The following is an 18,444-nucleotide window of genomic DNA, read 5'->3' as shown; positions in this document are numbered from 1 at the left end:
ATGTTTTGTAAACAATACACAAACAGAAACACTGGGTACTGTTTGTGTAACATATGGTGCCAACCTTCAAAGAATGTACTGATGGCTTGCACTGTGTACGAGACACATACCTGTTGCGCCCCCTCCCCCCTCTTTTTTTTAATGATGATTATGGTACCAGACTGACCTGCGTAAGGTCATCAGGGATATAGTTTAGATTGAAAGACGCTAGCTGGTTGTGAAATGGTCAAGTTAACAGGTAGAATCACAGGTAAAACTGGTGGTTTGTATTACATTCTTCACTATTTCCTGGGAACCTATTCATATTGGGAAGTGTGGGAATTATTTGTGGTGAACATTATTGTGATATATATGTAAACAGTAAAGTATCTAACATCACTTTAAAGTTGACATTGGTGATTAACTAAAGTTACATCCCTAAGTCAAAATATTGAGGTAAATATTTTAATGACTTTGCATGTGTGCGTGCATGTGCGCGATCTTACCTTGCTTTGTCCGAGTAGATTATACCATAAAACAGTATTAAGTGATGGCATCCAAATTGTGCTAATAATTTGATCTGCACAGTGACATAATTAGAATGTTTCTTATTTATTTATCATTACTCATCTTAGTATCATCATCATAATACAATGCAGATCAACACAGAGAACACTGGCATGGTTCATGAGAATAGCACAGATGATTGGCCGTGCCCTTGATTATAGAACCAGTCTGACATTTGCTTAAGGGATTTACGAAAAGCTCAAAAATCCCAAATCAGGGTAGCCAGACAGAGCAACTCCATCCTCCCAAATACGAGGTCATTGTCCTAACTGCTGCACTGCCTCATTTAGTTGGTCCCTATTTTGCAACATTCCTTGACTGACACACAGTTTGTTTCAGGTAACTCATAATATAACTTACATTGTCATTCATCACCGCACATACTAAGGGCACCCATTGGTGATTCCCAGCTAGTGAACTTGCTGCTACGCCTCTTGCACTAATTCCATTATGTTAAGAAGGATGAAGGAATTGAAATGTGACAGGGTTGTGGTGTTATCCCCTTTCATTACTACTTGTTACCCTTGAGTCCTTCAATCAGTCTGTGTAGTATGAATTACTTAATGAAGACTGTTTTAGCTGACTTTCTCAACTGAGTGGGAAGAATTTAGCTTTTTGATTAACTTACCCACGTACTGCTGTAACGTCAGTATTTTATCTCTCTGGATTGTGGTGATGGTTGATTGGTTTATGGGGTGCTCAACGATGCGGTTATCAGCACCCATACAAATTCCCATGGTTTTGCACAGTTCACTCTCCACTTTCATGAATGATGATAAAATGATGATGACAACAAAAATAACCAGTCCCCAGGCAGAGAAAATCACTGATCCAGCTGGGAATTGAACCCTGGACCCTGTGATCCAGAGGCAGCAATGCTACCCTGTAGAAAATGAGCTGCGGACGTATCCATCTGGATGGATAAGAATTTCGTACATAGAACTTTGTTTTTAGTGTACACACTTTGGTACCTGTTCTAATAAAAGGTATGCTCAAAAAGTAATGGGATTTATTTTTTGTTTTTCAAAAAGAATCTTTGTTTATTTATTGTCAACATCAACTTTGTCCCCTTCAAAGTAATCCCCCTCGGATATGACACTTGCGCTGGTACTTTTTCCAATTTTGAAAGCGCTTCTGGAACTTGCTTTTTCTTTTGGAGGTCAGCTCCTTCAGCGACTCTGTTTTTATATCAGTAATGGTGTCAAAATGATGTCCTTCCATGATTCTATTCAGCTTCAGAAATAGAAAGAAGTCGCAGGGTGCCATGTCTGGCAAATGCTGTGGCTGTGGCTTAAGCTGAGGCAACATAATGGTACAGTCGGTGAAGTGTGAGTAGGGGCTTTATTGTGATTCAGTTTTCATGAGTGATTTTACCACAGTTCTAGTTGTTTTCTTCGAATCGCTTCACACAGATATCGCAAAACTTCCAGGTAGTATTCCTTATTGACTGTACAACCATAATACTGGAACTCATGATGCACTATCCCGTTTTAATTGAAGCAAACAGTAGGAAGGACCTTCACACATGATACAACTTGTCGAATTTTTTTCGGTCTTGGATCGTCAGGCATGATTGGGCATTGGTTCTGACGTTTACCAGTGTTTTGTCTCATGTTATAACCTCCTTTAGAAGCTTGTGGATTGTTGTCAACTTCCTTGAGCAATTTCTGAGCAATGTACACATGATGTAATTTGTGGTAGAAATTCAACAAGTTTGAAGCGAACTTTGCTGGTACAAGTTCCATGCCCAAAACAGCCAAAAAAAAATTGTTTGATGTGAGCCGAAAGATATTTCTAAATCGTCAGCAACCTCTCTGATGGTGATTAGGCTATTTTCCAGAACCATTTTCTTTCTTTCATATCATCATCAGTAATGCTTGTGGATTGTTGTCAACTTCCTTGAGCAATTTCTGAGCAATGTACACATGATGTAATTTGTGGTAGAAATTCAACAAGTTTGAAGCGAACTTTGCTGGTACAAGTTCCATGCCCAAAACAGCCAAAAAAAAATTGTTTGATGTGAGCCGAAAGATATTTCTAAATCGTCAGCAACCTCTCTGATGGTGATTAGGCTATTTTCCAGAACCATTTTCTTTCTTTCATATCATCATCAGTAATAAATAGATATGCTAGGGCGTGCAGGGCAGTTGCAGTCTCCAACCTCTTCTCGATCTTCTTTGAAACCCTTATACCACTCATAAACTTTTGTCTTACTCATAGTAGATTTGTCTAAAGCCACAGTCAGCACATCAAGTGTGGTGCTGCACTTTATTCCATTTTCAAGCAAAATTTAATGCAAATTTTTGAGCCATCTTGTTTGCAAAGAAAAATTTGCCAAGCACCCAAAAACGCATAAGATCTTTTTGAATGTCAACAATTAACTAAAGATCTACTGATACTGGATATCAGCTTCATCTCGTAATTTGATGAGGATTTGACACCATGTGCCCAAACAGGAAGAGAAAAGAGCACTGAAAATATTTCATTCATTTCTACACGTTTTTTTTTTTTCTATGTATGTTTTGGTGACTGATTTGTAGAGTAGCCCTAGGTCTAATTTAGTTTGGAAAGTGACTGTGTTGTCGCGAGTTGAAGTGGTATTGAACACTTCATTTAATGCTGAAAGCCAGTGAAGAAGAAACTGAATGAATCGTAAATCTTATTGTGCAGAAAGATAATAAAATTAAGTATATAAAAGATGGCTGATAACAATCGAATACATAAGTGATAACATTCTCACAGGTGTCTGTACTAAAGTGATACATTTTGTGAAGATGTTAATGCTGTCACTTTGATAAATTATTGCTGGTTTATTGTATCAACAAATGTTATTGCTTTCTGTTGATCAGTAAGCAGTATGTGGTTACCATTAAAGTAAACTGGCTCAACTGTGTAGGCCTATGATAAAGGTTACTGCAGTTCAGTTGTAAAAGTTAGATTTTTTCACAGGACATATTTTCCATTAGCGCATTAAGAAATAACTGCGACTTTAAAGACAAAGAACAATCAATCCATTGTGGGGGGGGGGGGGGTCCTTGCATGTTCACTGTTGTGTTGTTTCTACATCATGAGTGGTTTTCTGTCATTACACCATATTTTTATTCACTCCACATTATCATATTAGTTACTCTTTTGCAGTTATTAGAAATATGAAATGAAATGGTTTCCCTTTGTTGTAACAAATACATGCATGGAAAACTTATTTTCCAGGAAAATTAATACTAATTCAGGCATGAATGCACAGACATTGTATTAGGTTAACAGCTGGAGTGTAATTGTTATAATTGTTGGTGTTGTTTAAGATAATATTTTGCAGCTGTTTCTGAAGTTGCCCATTTTTTAAATGTTTGTTATGTAAAAGAACTGGTCTTTGTTTTGTATATAACAGAAATTTACAAATATGTTAAATTATGAATGGAGTAATATTATGTTATGTATCAATGTTATTTTGAATTTTGGGAACTCTCTGTTTGTATTTTCTCTATGTAGTGTGACAGATTATTCATGTTATTAGTCCTTAATGTATTTACTTTCCATTCACATTCTCGATCCTTAATGGGTTTTCTTTCCATTAAAATAACTGAGAAAGTGTAAAAGTAGATTCTGTAGTGTGGTTTTGTCAGTTTTGAAATTGTGGTAAGTACTTCAGTATGAGTAGGTATCCTCTATATAGAAACAAATATTCAGTTCATAACATGATGCATTCAAAAGACTAATGCTTCATTTTACTTGCCGGTACATATGAAGTGTTACTTGTTCAGTAAAGTATATTCAGGTGTTTTTTTTTTTTAAATTACTGTAATAAAAATAACTTGAATGAATGTAAATTATAACAGTATTCACTTACTCTTTCCATATGTTCTCAGTGTTAGGTGAATTTGTGTTGCGTTACTCAGCTTTGTTTTTTCTTCTCTTTCAGTAACGTTTAACAGTTGTCATTGGTGTGAGTGTGGTGCATAATCTCTTTGCAGGTATGTTTATTGCTATTGTTGTAGTACATTTTGTGCATGTTAGAATACAAGAATGTTAAATATTCAGCCCTTAAGGATATGTTTTTAAAATATTTTTATCATCTTGTGGCTGTTTTTCTGTCACCCATTCAAACTGCAGCCTTGTGTAAAAATTCAAATTCTCTTTGAGTGTGTGAACTGCTCTTCACTAAATTTGGCTTGTCTAAAAATAGCGTAGTTCCTCCCAAACCTTCCTCAAACTGCCACCTTCTGGGGGGATTCTTAACTAGTTGGCAGGCAGCCAATAGGAAGCAGCTCAGTTGCTTCAGTTAGTGTTTGTATGTAGACCACTATATTACTAGCATTTCCTTTAGGAAGTAAAGCCAATACATATCTTCTGTGAGGCAAAAACCTGTGAAGGTGATGTTCTGCAGTACTTTTTGTTCTGCTTTGTGTACAGTGTTGTAAAAGTCATACATGTGAAATAGAAAGCTAAATAGGCTTGTCTTGTTACTAGTAAAAGAACAGTTGTTAATAGTTAAAATATGCACTTCTGCCCATATTAACTGCATTTCTAATTTTAACAATGTGCCCTCATACTGTTGGAAGTACTGCAAATTTTTCATGCTTTTGGCAAGTGATGTGATATTTTCTGCATTGCCACACTTTTTCTTATGGTGAAAGATAAATTTAGAGCTGATGAGTAACTGTGAAGCTTGTATTTTTCTGTCTGGCTTATTTCAGTTCATTTACGCTTACAGTGCAGTTTAAACTTTGTGATGTGTCTTCAGGGCATGGTCTGTATGTTAGAAGAGAGAAATGCAATATGCACTGTACGAGATGTGACAACTTTAGCTTCTCAGGGTTCGCAGCACAAGATCACTCTTTTACTTCCGGCCTCAACTACAGTACAAGAACTTTTCCAAAAATTAGCAGATGCATACCAATATGATCCGAATACATTTGAACTTGTCCTTCAACGCTCATCTGAATCTGAACCTGTAAGTTTACAGCTTGTAGCATTTTTATAAGTATTTTTTTTTTAAATACAGTTTTAGATAGGATATGTTGGCATTTAATTTTGTAAGGGAAGTACACACAGAATATAAATAATGCAGAAGTGAAGGTGATCACTCAACAGTATGCTATTAGGTGAGTGGTCTCATTTACTCCTAAGTTATTTATATTTTAATTTATAAGTTTACTCATTCTTAATAGTTAAACGGTTTCCATTTTTGGTTTATATGCCTGCTAAAAATGGGTCCTAACTTTGTGTCACACTTACAGTTGAATTTTGGTCGTCACAACATGACTAGAATAGTTTCTGATTCTTCCAGTAAATATAAAGCGATTGTTTTATCAGTAATGTAAAAAGTGTGTCATGTGAACTGAAATATTTGTACCATGTCACCTCCTCTCATTTAAGCTGTATCTGTTAGTCTTTATTTACTTTTACTTTTTAGCTTTGGGGGGCATCCTCTCTCTCTCTCTCTCTCTCTCTCTCTCTCTCCCTTCCCCCCCCCCCCCCCTCCTCTCCTCTTTCTCTTTCTCCCTCAACTCCCTCTGATGAAGAAACTAATTGAGATAGTATTCTTCCTTTCCTATGTATTATTGCTTTCTTAAATCTATTTGAAATATTTGGGTGAGATAAAATACCTGACAGTGATAGTTGTATAATCAATGTTAAATGTAATCACACGATCGTCTTGTGCTTGTTTGAAATCTGTTTCTCATTTTCGGGTGTAATAAAACAAATCTTAAATAGGATAAAATTCCATGATGTAAATAATAAAAAAAACTAGTATAACCTTCTCTCTCTCTCTCTCTCTCTCTCTCTCTCTGTGTGAGGTCATGTTTTACGTACTGTAATTCATTATTTTGTAATCTTACTTTCATATGCAAATGCCAAAATGTTATAGGTAGTGCTTAACAATCATAAAGAAGAAACTATTGAAGAAGTGGGAGTGAATTTTGAACCAGGGTACAACAATAGTTTGATTGTGACTGAAATGCGTGGTCAGCAAACACGCAAAATGGCTGTAGCATCTGGAGATGGTGGTGAAGATGAGATGATGTTGGGAGCGTCAGCCAGCCCAACAGCTGTCAGTGACTTCTCGCAGACGCCTCCTGCTCCACTACCTCCGCCTGTAGTTAGTGGGGATTATTATGGCAGTGTTATGATTAAACACGATACAGGTGTGTGTTAGTTTGTATCCATTTACTTGCTGATTGCCTCCAAAAGAAAGGGCTGTATGTTGTTATTATGAGGTGCACATGTAAACAATGTTTTGCAACTAGTATAGTAATGTAACTAGCTACATTGTTAGTGCTTGAAACTTTTCAGTAAACCGAGATTTCAAAGTAACATTATTTGAATGATTATGTGGAATTTCTTAATGGCCTTCAAGAGCTACTGGTAAGAATAATATAATGATGTGGCATATGTTATCATTTCAGTCAAACCTTTTTGCAATAAAGGAGGGAATGCACTAAACATGATGGCCATGATAGCTGATATGGCACAATTTCATCTGCCTAGTCACTTAAAAATTCTGTGATAATACAGAACCTGCATTCTGCCATCAGTCTTGGTCTTTATCTTTAGAACTTTTCTCGGACTTGTATTGTTATTTTATTTATGTAGCCAAGAAGAGTGTGAACACATTGTTTTGTTGTGTTGTTAAGAAAAAGATACATTGTTTTCATAACATAATTGCTTTAATATCTCAGGAAGTGAAAAGTTAAAGAACATTGAACATGTATGAAAATACTTTTTTTAAGTCACTTGGCAAGACCCTTAATGGTTTAAGAAAACTTTTCAGGTTAACTGCTCTGAATGGCTCAGACTGTATACTGAGCAACATGCACATAATTATTTGTTGGGACTTATGTACCAAGTCATTTGTAATAAATTTTAGCACTAAATTTAAATGTAATTTGTAAAATGCTCAGTTAAGATACTTTTTCTTAATTTTCAGTTGAATATGTAGGACTGGTAAACCAAGCAATGACATGTTATTTAAACAGTTTACTGCAAGCACTTTATATGACACCGGAGTTCAGGAATGCCTTGTACAAATGGGAATACGATGATTCGGAGAAGGATGAAGCGAAATCAATTCCATACCAATTGCAGAAGCTTTTCCTCAACCTACAGGTAATGGAAATGATTGATTCATTGCTTTTAGACATTGAATGATTACTGCTGTTTTTAGTAATTCATTTACAAGTGTGCCAGTACTAGCTAATGGAGTAATGCAGAAAAGGAGTGAGGATAGTCATGCTGTGCAAGATATGGTGACAATTATTTCCTTGGTGTAGCTGATAGATTTACATTTTGTAGTTATGATTGCTGGCAATAAGTTAAAACTTCCTGTCTTCATTGCATGATAGTTCAAGCCATTTTCTGTGTTGTTGCACCAGTAGTCCATGATTCTTATGGAAATGAAATGGAAACTGACAGCTTTGTGTAGTTCAATTTTTAGTGTTCCGTGTGCAACCATGTTTTGAAACAGTGTTGTACTTTGCAGCATCATGAATGAATGAGAAATGAAGCACATATCATGTAAAACTGTAGATGACAACTTGCAAGTTTAATTGAAATTATTTTATTTTTTATGAAATGTTTAACCTAGAGTTAATTCTCTAGTTTTGGAATTGGTGTGTTGTGGGGACAGTTTTCTCAGTATTTCATGCAGTGAAACCCCGCTTTTATACTTTTCAAGGGACTGCAAAAAAACAGTGTAAAATGTGGGAAATAATGTTTTAAGTTGTAAAAGTCACTTACAGGAAACTACCTTGCATTTTTGCACTATATATATGACACATGTCTGATAAATGTCTGGGAAGTAGAAATGTTTGACTCAATTTCATACATCATAATCACTGTTTCCGGAAAGCCTGCAGTAGTCATTCATTATTTAAATAATGAAACACTGCACCAGTTACATATTTGTTCATGCTTAGCATGAGGCAGTTGGAGAATTTTTTCTTGTTGTCTTGTTTTCTTGTTATGTTTACATAAGTATTTTGTGTGATGTTTGCATGTGTGTCATTCTGCATCCCTTGCGCTGCAGTTGCCTGTTTGAGGCTGAAGTACTGTGCCTCCTGAGTTATGCAGGAAACCACACACCCTCAAATTGTTGCTCACATTGTATGTTTCTGTAACATCACAAATAACATGTATGTAAATACTGCACTTGGCAGACACGTTTTGCTCAGCATGAAAAAATACATAATTTACGCTGTGCTTCAACCAAAAACATTTGAGCAACGCAAAGTGAGTGAAGGTGTCAACTAGTGCTAAAAGTGGCTAAACAACAAAACACCCTAAATATGGTTCGACAGAGGTGTCATGATGATCTCAACAATCATGAAACTGCGCGTGCATAGTAGACACAGTGTGGAAGTTGTTGTGATTGGTCATTATATTTTTATTCGAATGAACCTAGTTACCCCCATCAGCCATCACACCGAATAGAGCTTGGACGCGGCAGGAGAGATAGCACCAATTATTCCAACTTTTACATGTTTAAGGCACAGATCCACTGAGTAGAGCACCCTGGTGTTAAGAAACTCAACCATGTAATGTCTGTAGACAATACTTGACAATCCCATGCGGGTCCGGGGTTTAGAATAGGCCCGAGGTATTGCTACCTGTTGTAAGAGGGGACTAAGAGGAGTCTCACACATTTCGGCCTTTGTGGAGGCCCCCTGTAGGGTTTGACATCTAGTTTTCAAAATTTTCGTGAAGAATGAGCCAATTGGGGAAGGGCGCCTTACATGGTGCATCATGTCCACCATGCGCTGAGACCTATCGCATCCTTTGTCGACGTGGCTCTGCACTTCTGCAAATTCTCCAGCTGTTGGGCGAGGTCACCCTCCCGGGTGCATATTTTTCCATCAACTGTACAGTATCGTTTTCTACGCTGACGATGGTAATGGACTTCTTTGCTTGGTTGCATCTGATACCCAGCCAAGTGGCCATTCTGTTGTAGTTGGGTCACCATGTACCCTGTTGGTTGTAGCCCCCTGACCACACAGGATTCGCTCTGCTGATGCTTGCGCCGTTAACTCCCCATGTATGCCAAGGGGTAGATGCCCATCCCCCTGGGGCATTGGGAATCCAGGCAATGGCCATCCTGCCAGGTGGCCTTTGCTGTGGCTGGGTGGCGCAATGGGGAGGGCCCCTGGTCAGAGTGGGTGGAATCACAGTGGATGAAGCTGGTGGTCAAACACAGCAGTTGCTAAGTGTGCACAGGCTCAATTCAGTGCACAGAAGTACGACCCCAAATCGTTCCCCTCCTTGGGCACACTATGGGAGGAACATAAGGCTAAGGATGGCAGCAGGTCTTATTTGCCCCGGTACCTTGTATGTTGAGAGCTAATGGGGAATCTTTCATGACGATGACAACTCAGTTTTTTGTTGAGCATTTAGAGGACAAGTTTGTGGAGGTGGAGGGCTTGTCCAAAATGAGATCTGGCTCAGTATTCATCAAAACAGCATCCTCTGCCCAGTCACGGGCGTTACTCACTTGTGACAAGCTGGGGGATGTTTCTGTAACTATCACGCCCCAAAGAGATTAAATATGGTCCAGGGTATCGTATTTAACAGGGACCTTCTTTTGCAGTCTGATGATGAGCTGCACGCCGATTTAGAACGGCGAGGTGTACATTTCGTTCGGCGTGTACACCAGGGTCCGAGGGATAATCAGGTTGCCACTGGTGCCTTCATCTTGGCCCTCGAGGGTGATATCCGAGAAGGTCAAGGTGATGGTCTACCGCTGTGATGTAAAACCCTATATCCCTCCCCCAATGTGGTGCTTTAAATATTGGAAGTTCGATCATATGTCTTCCCGCTGCACTTCCAGCATCACACGTCAAGATTGCGGATGCCCATCACATCCCAATATTCCATGTGCCCTGCCTCCCATCTGTATTAACTGTGGAGAGCACCATTCGCCTTGCTCGTCAGACTGCAGGATTCTCCAGAAAGAAAGGAAAATCATGGAGTAAAAGACCCTGGACTGACTGACCTACACTGAGGCTAAGAGGAAATTTGAACGCCTACATCCTGTATGCATGACATCATCTTACGTCGCCACTACAGCAGCTCTAGCCCCATCAGCTCTGCCAACCCCAGTGACGTCTCAGACCCAGAAGACCACACCTGCCCCCTTGATGGTGGGGAGGGGGGGGCACTTCACTCCCTGTTGAGCTTGTACCACCTGCTTCAGGAGCTCCTGCACCACCTGCTTCAGGAGCAACACCCCCCCCCCCCCCTTCCCCAACCACCGAGGACGTCCGTCCCTACTTCTAAGCTGGAAAACGGTACAACTTTTTCGGCTGCTCTTGCTAGGAAGGGGTCCTTGGGTCACTCCCTTCCCAGGGTTCTGGTAGTGGGAAAGATGACACCCACCAGTGGCTGAAGAGCCCAAAAGCAGCTGGTAGCAGGGCTTCACTCTCATCCTCAGTCCCGGAGGCTGAATCAGGGAAGTCCTCCCAGCCAGGGAAACCCAAGGAACAGCGAGAAAAATCCAAAAAGGAGGTCTCAAAGACCAAGGGAATTGCGGTGGTACCCGCACCACTGCTACCTCCAAGCTCTATATCTGCAGATGAGGTGGAGATTCTGGCGTCCGCTGAGGACTAGATCTCACTGGATCCTCAGACACAATGGATATAGACTGCTCAGGCAAAAAGTCGGTGGCAGCAGGTAACCCTGAGGTGTAAACTACCTCATTGAATATTCCATGCCTTCCCAGTCTCATGATGACGTCATCCTCCAGTGGAATTGTGGCGGTTTTTTCCACCGCCTGGCTGATCTACGGCAACTGTTAAGCTTTACACCTGCTTTCTGTATTGCTCTCCAGGAAACCTGGTTCCCGGCAATGCCGACCCCTGCACTCCACGGCTCTAAGGGATACTACAGGAACTGTAGCGACTGTAATCGAGTGTCAGGTGGAGTTTGCGTTTATGCCCTAAACTCAAGTCTGTAGTGAACCTGTGCCCATTCAAATCCCTCTTGAAGCTGTGGCTGTTTGAATAAGGATGACACAGGAAATAACTGTCTGCAATGTATATCTTCCTCCAGATGGTGTAGCATCCCTGAATGTATTAACTGCACTGATTGATCAACTCCCTAAACCTTTCCTACTTTCGGGAGATTTTAACACCCATAACCCCTTATGAGGTGGCACCGTGCCTACTGGCTGAGGCAGAGATGTCAAATCTTTACTGTCTCAGTTCGACATCTGCCTCTTAACTACTGGTGCCGCCAAACATTTCAGTGTGGCTCGAGGTAGTTACTCGGTTATTGATTTATCAATTTGTAGCCCTGGACTTCTCCCACCTATCCACTGGAGAGAACATGATGACCTGTGTGGTAGTGACCACTTCCTCATCTTTCTGTCACTGCCCTGGCGTCAGGCCCACGGACACCTGCCCAGATGGGCTTTAAACAAGGCAGACTGGGAAACTATCACCTCTGATGTCCTCATTGAACCCCCCCCCCCCCCCCCCCCCCGCCTCCAAGGACTCAGTTAACCCTGCAGCTCTCCGCTGCCACTTCCTCTTGATTCTTTACAAGGACTGAGGCCACGAAGCGGCTGATGCTCACGTTGGCTTCGTGTATGTCCATGGAGGACATATTGAACAGCATTCCTTGCCTGATTGCAGCAGTGTTTTCACTGCTGAGCTGGTGGCTATATCTTGTGTTCTTGAGCGCATCCGTTCGTGCGCTGGGGATGTGTTTCTTCTGTGTACTGACTCTGTGTCTGGACACCAGGTCATGTCGGAATCCCAGGCAACGAACTTGCCGACAGGCTGGCCATACAGGCTACATGGAGACCCCTTATGGAGATTGGCTTCTCTGCAACTGACCCACGTTCAGTACTACGCCGCAAGGTTTTTTGGCTTTGGGAGACGAAATGGCATAACCTCAGCACGCACAACGAACTGTGTGCCATTAAGGAGACTACTAATGTGTGGCAGTCCTCCATGCGGGGCCTCTCCCTGGGACTCTGTGGTTCTCTGCCGGCTCCGTATTGGTCATGCTTGGGTGACACACGGCTACCTCCTGCGCCGTGATGACCCCACCTCAGTGTCGGTGCAGTGCCCAGCTGACAGTGGCCCTTATCTTGGTGAGCTGTCCTTCTTTGGCTGCCCTGTGATGGACTCTTCAGTTACCGGACTTGTTGCCATTAATTTTATTAGACAACGCCTCATCGGCTAATTTAGTTTTACGTTTTATACGCTATGGTGGGTTTTATCATTCTATATAAGTTTTAGTGCATGTCCTTTGTCCCTTTGTGTTTTCCACTCTAATGCTTTTAGGGTGGATGTTTTAATGTGTCACAGAGTGGCTGGCTTTTCCTTTTTATTCTCGTGGTTGGCAGCCATGGTCATCTGCTCTATTGTTTTTACCCCTTCTCCCTGTTTGTTGCTTCTCTTGATGGTTTTCTTTTTCTGTTTTTGTCCACAGTAGTGTTGATTGGTCTTCTGTTGTTGTTCTGGTCCTTCCTTTCTCTTGTTATTGTGCTGTACGTCTCCTTTCTTTTCTTCTTTCCGTTGTGTAATTATTTTACTGGGAACAAGGGACTCTCTCTTTTAAACAAACTAACCAACCAACCAATACTTGACAGCCAACGTCATGCCAGTGTCATTTTACATCAATATTTTTCTCCCTGAAGATTTCTTCATAAAGCTCAAATCGTGGGAAACTTACAAATATGTTGACGCAAAATCGGGTATGAGATAACATTGTGGACATAGGAATTTTGACAGGAGCGTTAAAAAAAGTCATAAACCGAGGGAAAACAGTAATTTCGGGTTGTAAAAGCAGGTTTATAATGTAGTGATAAATTCGACTGAACTAGCAGTTACATGGAACAAAGTCCAGAGGAGGATAGACACAGAGATAACCATCAGAGCTGCCTGAATAGTATTTGCTGAGATTACCATTTACAGACTCCCCTTCACATGCACGTGTCCCCGCCCCCCCCCCCTCTCCAACACACACACACACACACACACACACACACACACACACACACACACACACACACACACACACACACACACACACACTTACACTTTTATTAGTGTTGTGACGCTAATGCAGGATCTAAGAGGAAGGTTTCGACTCCATTCTAACACAGTGAAAGTGGAATCTGTTTCCATTTTTCCAGAAGATTGATAAATAATACTAGCCGTATATTATAGAACTGTTATGCATATAGCATATCCTGTAGTTCATCAGAAATATACAGGATCTGGCTAAAGTTGATTCCTTTAATGAGCAGGTCTAGCAAACACATCTGATTTTCTTTGAACTTTGATGTTATGTTCCTCAGTTTTTGAACAGGAGCATTATCAAATTGATGCAGTTACAAATTGTTTTTACATCCTGGAGTTTCCATTCATTGCTACACAGAATACTTCATTACCAAACTAATAGTCTGTAATTGGAGGAGGAAAAACTGCCACAGACCATTTCACCACTTCTGCCACATTTCTCTGTTGCTACTACCCATTCAGCTAAACATTTACCATGTTTTCGTAACATACAAACCCACATACAGTACAATATGTACTGTAGCTCATCATTTCATGTTAGGTTGCTCCTCAGGCCAGGTGCTCCCACCACTCTGAGTAACATGGCACATTCATTCTTGTGACAGTGGCAGCAGCAAAAGCCTCTTCGTGGTCTCCATATCAAGGAATTTTCAGTGGTAATTTACTACCATGTCTAACAGTTTGTAAATGACAATTTAGATTTATGGTGACCATATCAGTACCATGTACGAGACAGGCGAAATACCCTCAGACTTCTAGCAGAATATAATAATTCCAATCCCAAAAAAAGCAGGTGTTGACAGATGTGAAAATTACCGAACTATCAGTTTAATAAGTCACAGCTGCAAAACACTAATGCGAATTATTTACAGACGAATGGAAAAACTGGTAGAAGCCGACCTCGGGGAAGATCAGTTTGGATTCCGTAGAAATGTTGGAACACATGAGGCAATACTGACCTTACGACTTACCATAGAAGAAAGTTTAAGGAAAGGCAAACCTACGTTTCTAGCATTTGTAGACTTAGAGAAAGCTTTTGACAATGTTGACTCGAATACTCTCTTTCAAATTCTAAAGGTGGCAGGGGTAAAATACAGGGAGCGAAAGGCTATTTACAATTTGTACAGAAACCAGATGGCAGTTATAAGAGTCGAGGGACATGAAAGGGAAGTAGTGGTTGGGAAGGGAGTGAGACAAGGTTCTAGCCTCTCCCCGATGTTATTCAATCTGTATATTGAGCAAGCAGTAAAGGAAACAAAATAAAAATGGAGAAGAAATAAAAACTTTGAGGTTCACCAATGACATTGTAATTCTGTCAGAGACAGCAAAGGACAAGGAAGAGCAGTTGAACGGAATGGATGGTGTCTTGAAAGGAGGATATAAGATGAACATCAACAAAAGCAAAACAAGGATAATGGAATGTAGTCGAATTAAGTCGGGTGATGCTAAGGGAATTAGATTAGGAAATGAGACACTTAAAGTAGTAAAGGAGTTTTGCTATTTGGGGAGCAAAATAACTGATGATGGTCGAAGTAGAGAAGATATAAAATGTAGACTGGCAATGGCAATTAAAGCGTTTCTGAAGAAGAGAAATTTGTTAACATCGAGTATAGATTTAAGTATCAGGAAGTTGTTTCTGAAAGTATTTGTATGGAGTGTAGCCATCTATGGAAGTGAAACATGGACAATAAATAGTTTGGAAAAGAAGGGAATAGAAGCTTTCAAAATGTGGTGCTACAGAAGAATGTTGAAGATTAGGTGGGTAGATCATGTAACTACTGAGGAGGTATTGAATAGGATTGGGGAGAGGAGAAGTTTGTGGCACAACTTGACTAGAAGAAGGGATCGATTGGTAGGACATGTCCTGAGGCATCAAGGGATCACAAATTTAGCATTGGAGGGCAGCGTGGAGGGTAAAAATCGTTGAGGGAGACCAAGAGATGAATACACTAAGCAGATTTAGAAGGATGTAGGTTGCAGTAGGTACTGGGAGATGGAGCTTGCACAGGATAGATTGGCATGGAGAGCTGCATCAAACCAGTCCCAGGACTGAAGACCACAACAACAAACAACAACATATCAGTTAATATTATTTTCTGCTAGCTTTCTACTGCTGAAAGTGTTTCTGTTGTAAATACAGTTGTGTCCTGAAGTGACACAAATCTCAGGAAATGAAAGTTAAAAGTTATTAGAGGTGATAAATATTTCAGATTGAAATGTTATTTCAATAAGCATTCGGCATATTTTATTAGTTACAACAATAATTTCCATCCTTTACAGGAGGCAATGATTTTTCACTTTGGCCATATGAGCAAAAAACCAACAACATAGTTCTGTATTAACCTTTTTGGTGCTACAGATGTGCTCTTTGCATTCCTTGCTGGGCACAGCTTTATTGTTGTGTACTTCTCACCAAATGCTGCTTCATGCGCTGAGAGACAGTGTCCAAACTGCTATGAAATACATATCATCTGATTTTAAGAAAACAGTTTGGTGAAAAAATTTGATTTTTTTTCTGCACTGCATCAAGTGAAATAAAACATTGCATGAAATTTTGAGGTTTACAGAGTTAAAAAACACATTGTGTAAGCTTTACATATGGTTTGTTTTACCTTATACATTTACTGTGTAGGAAATGTAGATGAGCTATCAAAATTTTATTTTAAATTGAGAGCAGAACAATATCTCATTTCGCTCTTAAGTTACTGGTTTTTATATCCAGTGAATGGTTGCGTGAGACCTGGCCATTTCCATTCCTGCGCATCGGGAATCGTGGTCATAACAATCATTATATTTCATAAACATTTCAAGATGTTAAAATGAGGTTTTTTGTTAATGGTAGTCTGCAAAGAGGCATGTGTTTTGTATGATAAATATTCAAAACTTTTTTTTATAAACCGAGAAGCAACCTGTCCTCAGCAGGAGGAGGTCGGCAGAATGAGATGAGTAAACATATCAGTAGCACATCAGGAAAACCCAGGGCCTGCGTTTAAACATGTCCTCAGTGGCTGGTGAGTGGTATAGCGTGATGAGTTAACTCATCCACAGCAGTTAAAGGCTTAACAGTAATCCAGCCAGTGATGTCAAAAAGTTAACATTAATCCAGGCAGTGATCATCCCATTTCTTTCGTAGTGTTAACATTATTTAATTATTTATTGACTGTGTTTCGTATAGCACATAAAACAGTCATTGTTTGTCAAGGAAGCCCAATAATGTCATTATGTGTATTCCCTCTGCTTCTATCCAAATCTCTTCTAAATTAACTAAAAAATTGTTGCAGTTATGTTTACAAACACAAGAGGAAATAGTTGGTAGGAGAAAAGCAGGGATGATGACAGTACTTCTGCTGTATATGCTGGCTTCAATTAACTTGAATATCTGCCTCTGATATACACAGACTGTGTATATGTACAGTAACACAGCAAACAAACTCTGTCCTCTCGTGAAATATATTCACATTCTTCAAAAAACGAATTGTCACTCTTTATTTAACATTCTCTGTAGAAGCTTCGTTTTCACATCTTGTAAAAAATATAACTAAATTGTTCCATTACAATTCATGTAAGATTAATAAAACTGAGATAATATTTAGCTGCATGGAAATAAATATTGTCAACTTGAGACCAGCACATGCCTACATTCATATTTTGACTCAACCACCTCAGCTTCATAACAGAACAGAATTCATGTATATCAGCAGAAGAATAAAATATACCACTTACTTATTAGAAAATAATGGATCTTTGCACACAATACTGAACAGAGCTTTCCAGACAGTAGTCCACCTTTTTCCGAGGAGTGATGGGCTTTGGCACATTTGCAGCTGGGGACCAGGTACTCTGGACAGCTCGGTCTTCAGAGGCATTACATATTCTCCTGTTGATCTTCAGTTCATGAGAAAGAAACAGAACATAATATAAGTAGTTATAAAAGACACATACATCTACTTTTAAAACATAATAAATATTATTAAAATGTGTAGTTCATAAATTTAGTGGAAAGTATTTAAAACAAGATTGTGACACTAACATTACACTGTGTGATTGCAAATATTTATCAGCTTTATTCATTGTTGGAGAAATACAGTCAATGCCAGATGTTTTCATGCATGTTATGTAACATTGATAAATATGTATGTTCATAAAAAATGACTAAGTGAAATACAGTTGACAAAATTTTTGCTTGGACTATCAGCTGAGTTAATTGATAATACTTCATTATCTACACATGTATCATTCTACTAAACTTGTAAACAGAAAATACATACTGTTAGTAAACAGTCCTTTCCCTCTTTTGGTCTTAGGTATGGCTCACATTTTGTATTCCTTACATTCTCTTAGTCGCCAGTGTTTCTGTCTCTTGAGTCTTTCACATTGATGTGCCTGAGTAAAACTCTTTCAGGCTTCAAGACACATCAAACTCATTAGTTTCCAATATATATTTTACAGCCATTATCTTCCAGTCTGCAGACAATCATGTGCCATTGCTGAGTGCAAGGGCTGTACACTGCTTTAGCAGCTCTCTTCCACGTTCCAGAATCAAGCATGTATAGATCTGACTCTTACTGCATGGATTGCATTCATACTTTTGGTTCACCTCTGAACAGTCGTAGAATGTGCTGTTGCCCATAAGTTCAGAAAAGGATGACTCTATAGGAACCTTGGCAGTAAGCAGTTTTACTTGTGAAGATATTAGTGTTGATAACTGTGGAAAGTGAGAGATTTGATTTGCTTTCACATTGTATGAAAATACTAATGCAGTTCTTCAGCAATGTATAAAAAATCTCTCTCTCTCTCTCTCTCTCTCTCTCTCTCTCTCTCTCTCTCACACACACACACACACACACACACACACACACGCGCGTAAAGATCAGTG

The 18,444-nt window shown here is 39.6% G+C and overlaps 1 protein-coding gene across 4 annotated transcripts in view; it reads left to right on the top strand.

The window, feature by feature from the left end:
• The window catches only part of LOC126260928 (ubiquitin carboxyl-terminal hydrolase 47-like), a 155,854-nt gene that overhangs the window by 5,281 nt on the left and 132,129 nt on the right, over positions 1 to 18,444 (top strand). For 3 of the 4 annotated variants that reach the window (XM_049958425.1, XM_049958427.1, XM_049958429.1), the window contains exons 2-5: positions 4,466 to 4,517; positions 5,288 to 5,497; positions 6,416 to 6,692; positions 7,475 to 7,653. In XM_049958425.1, the coding sequence (XP_049814382.1) occupies positions 5,291 to 5,497; positions 6,416 to 6,692; positions 7,475 to 7,653 (663 nt within the window). In that variant the 5' untranslated portion in view covers positions 4,466 to 4,517; positions 5,288 to 5,290. Of the gene's footprint in view, positions 1 to 4,465; positions 4,518 to 4,764; positions 4,917 to 5,287; positions 5,498 to 6,415; positions 6,693 to 7,474; positions 7,654 to 18,444 lie in introns of those variants that run through there. The other variant, XM_049958426.1, reaches the window with a different exon arrangement.

Source organism: Schistocerca nitens, chromosome 5 (assembly GCF_023898315.1).
Source record: "Schistocerca nitens isolate TAMUIC-IGC-003100 chromosome 5, iqSchNite1.1, whole genome shotgun sequence".
Lineage (NCBI taxonomy): Eukaryota > Metazoa > Arthropoda > Insecta > Orthoptera > Acrididae > Schistocerca > Schistocerca nitens.
Note: the sequence above shows the minus strand (reverse complement) of the source record. Positions and strands in the feature narration are given on the sequence as shown.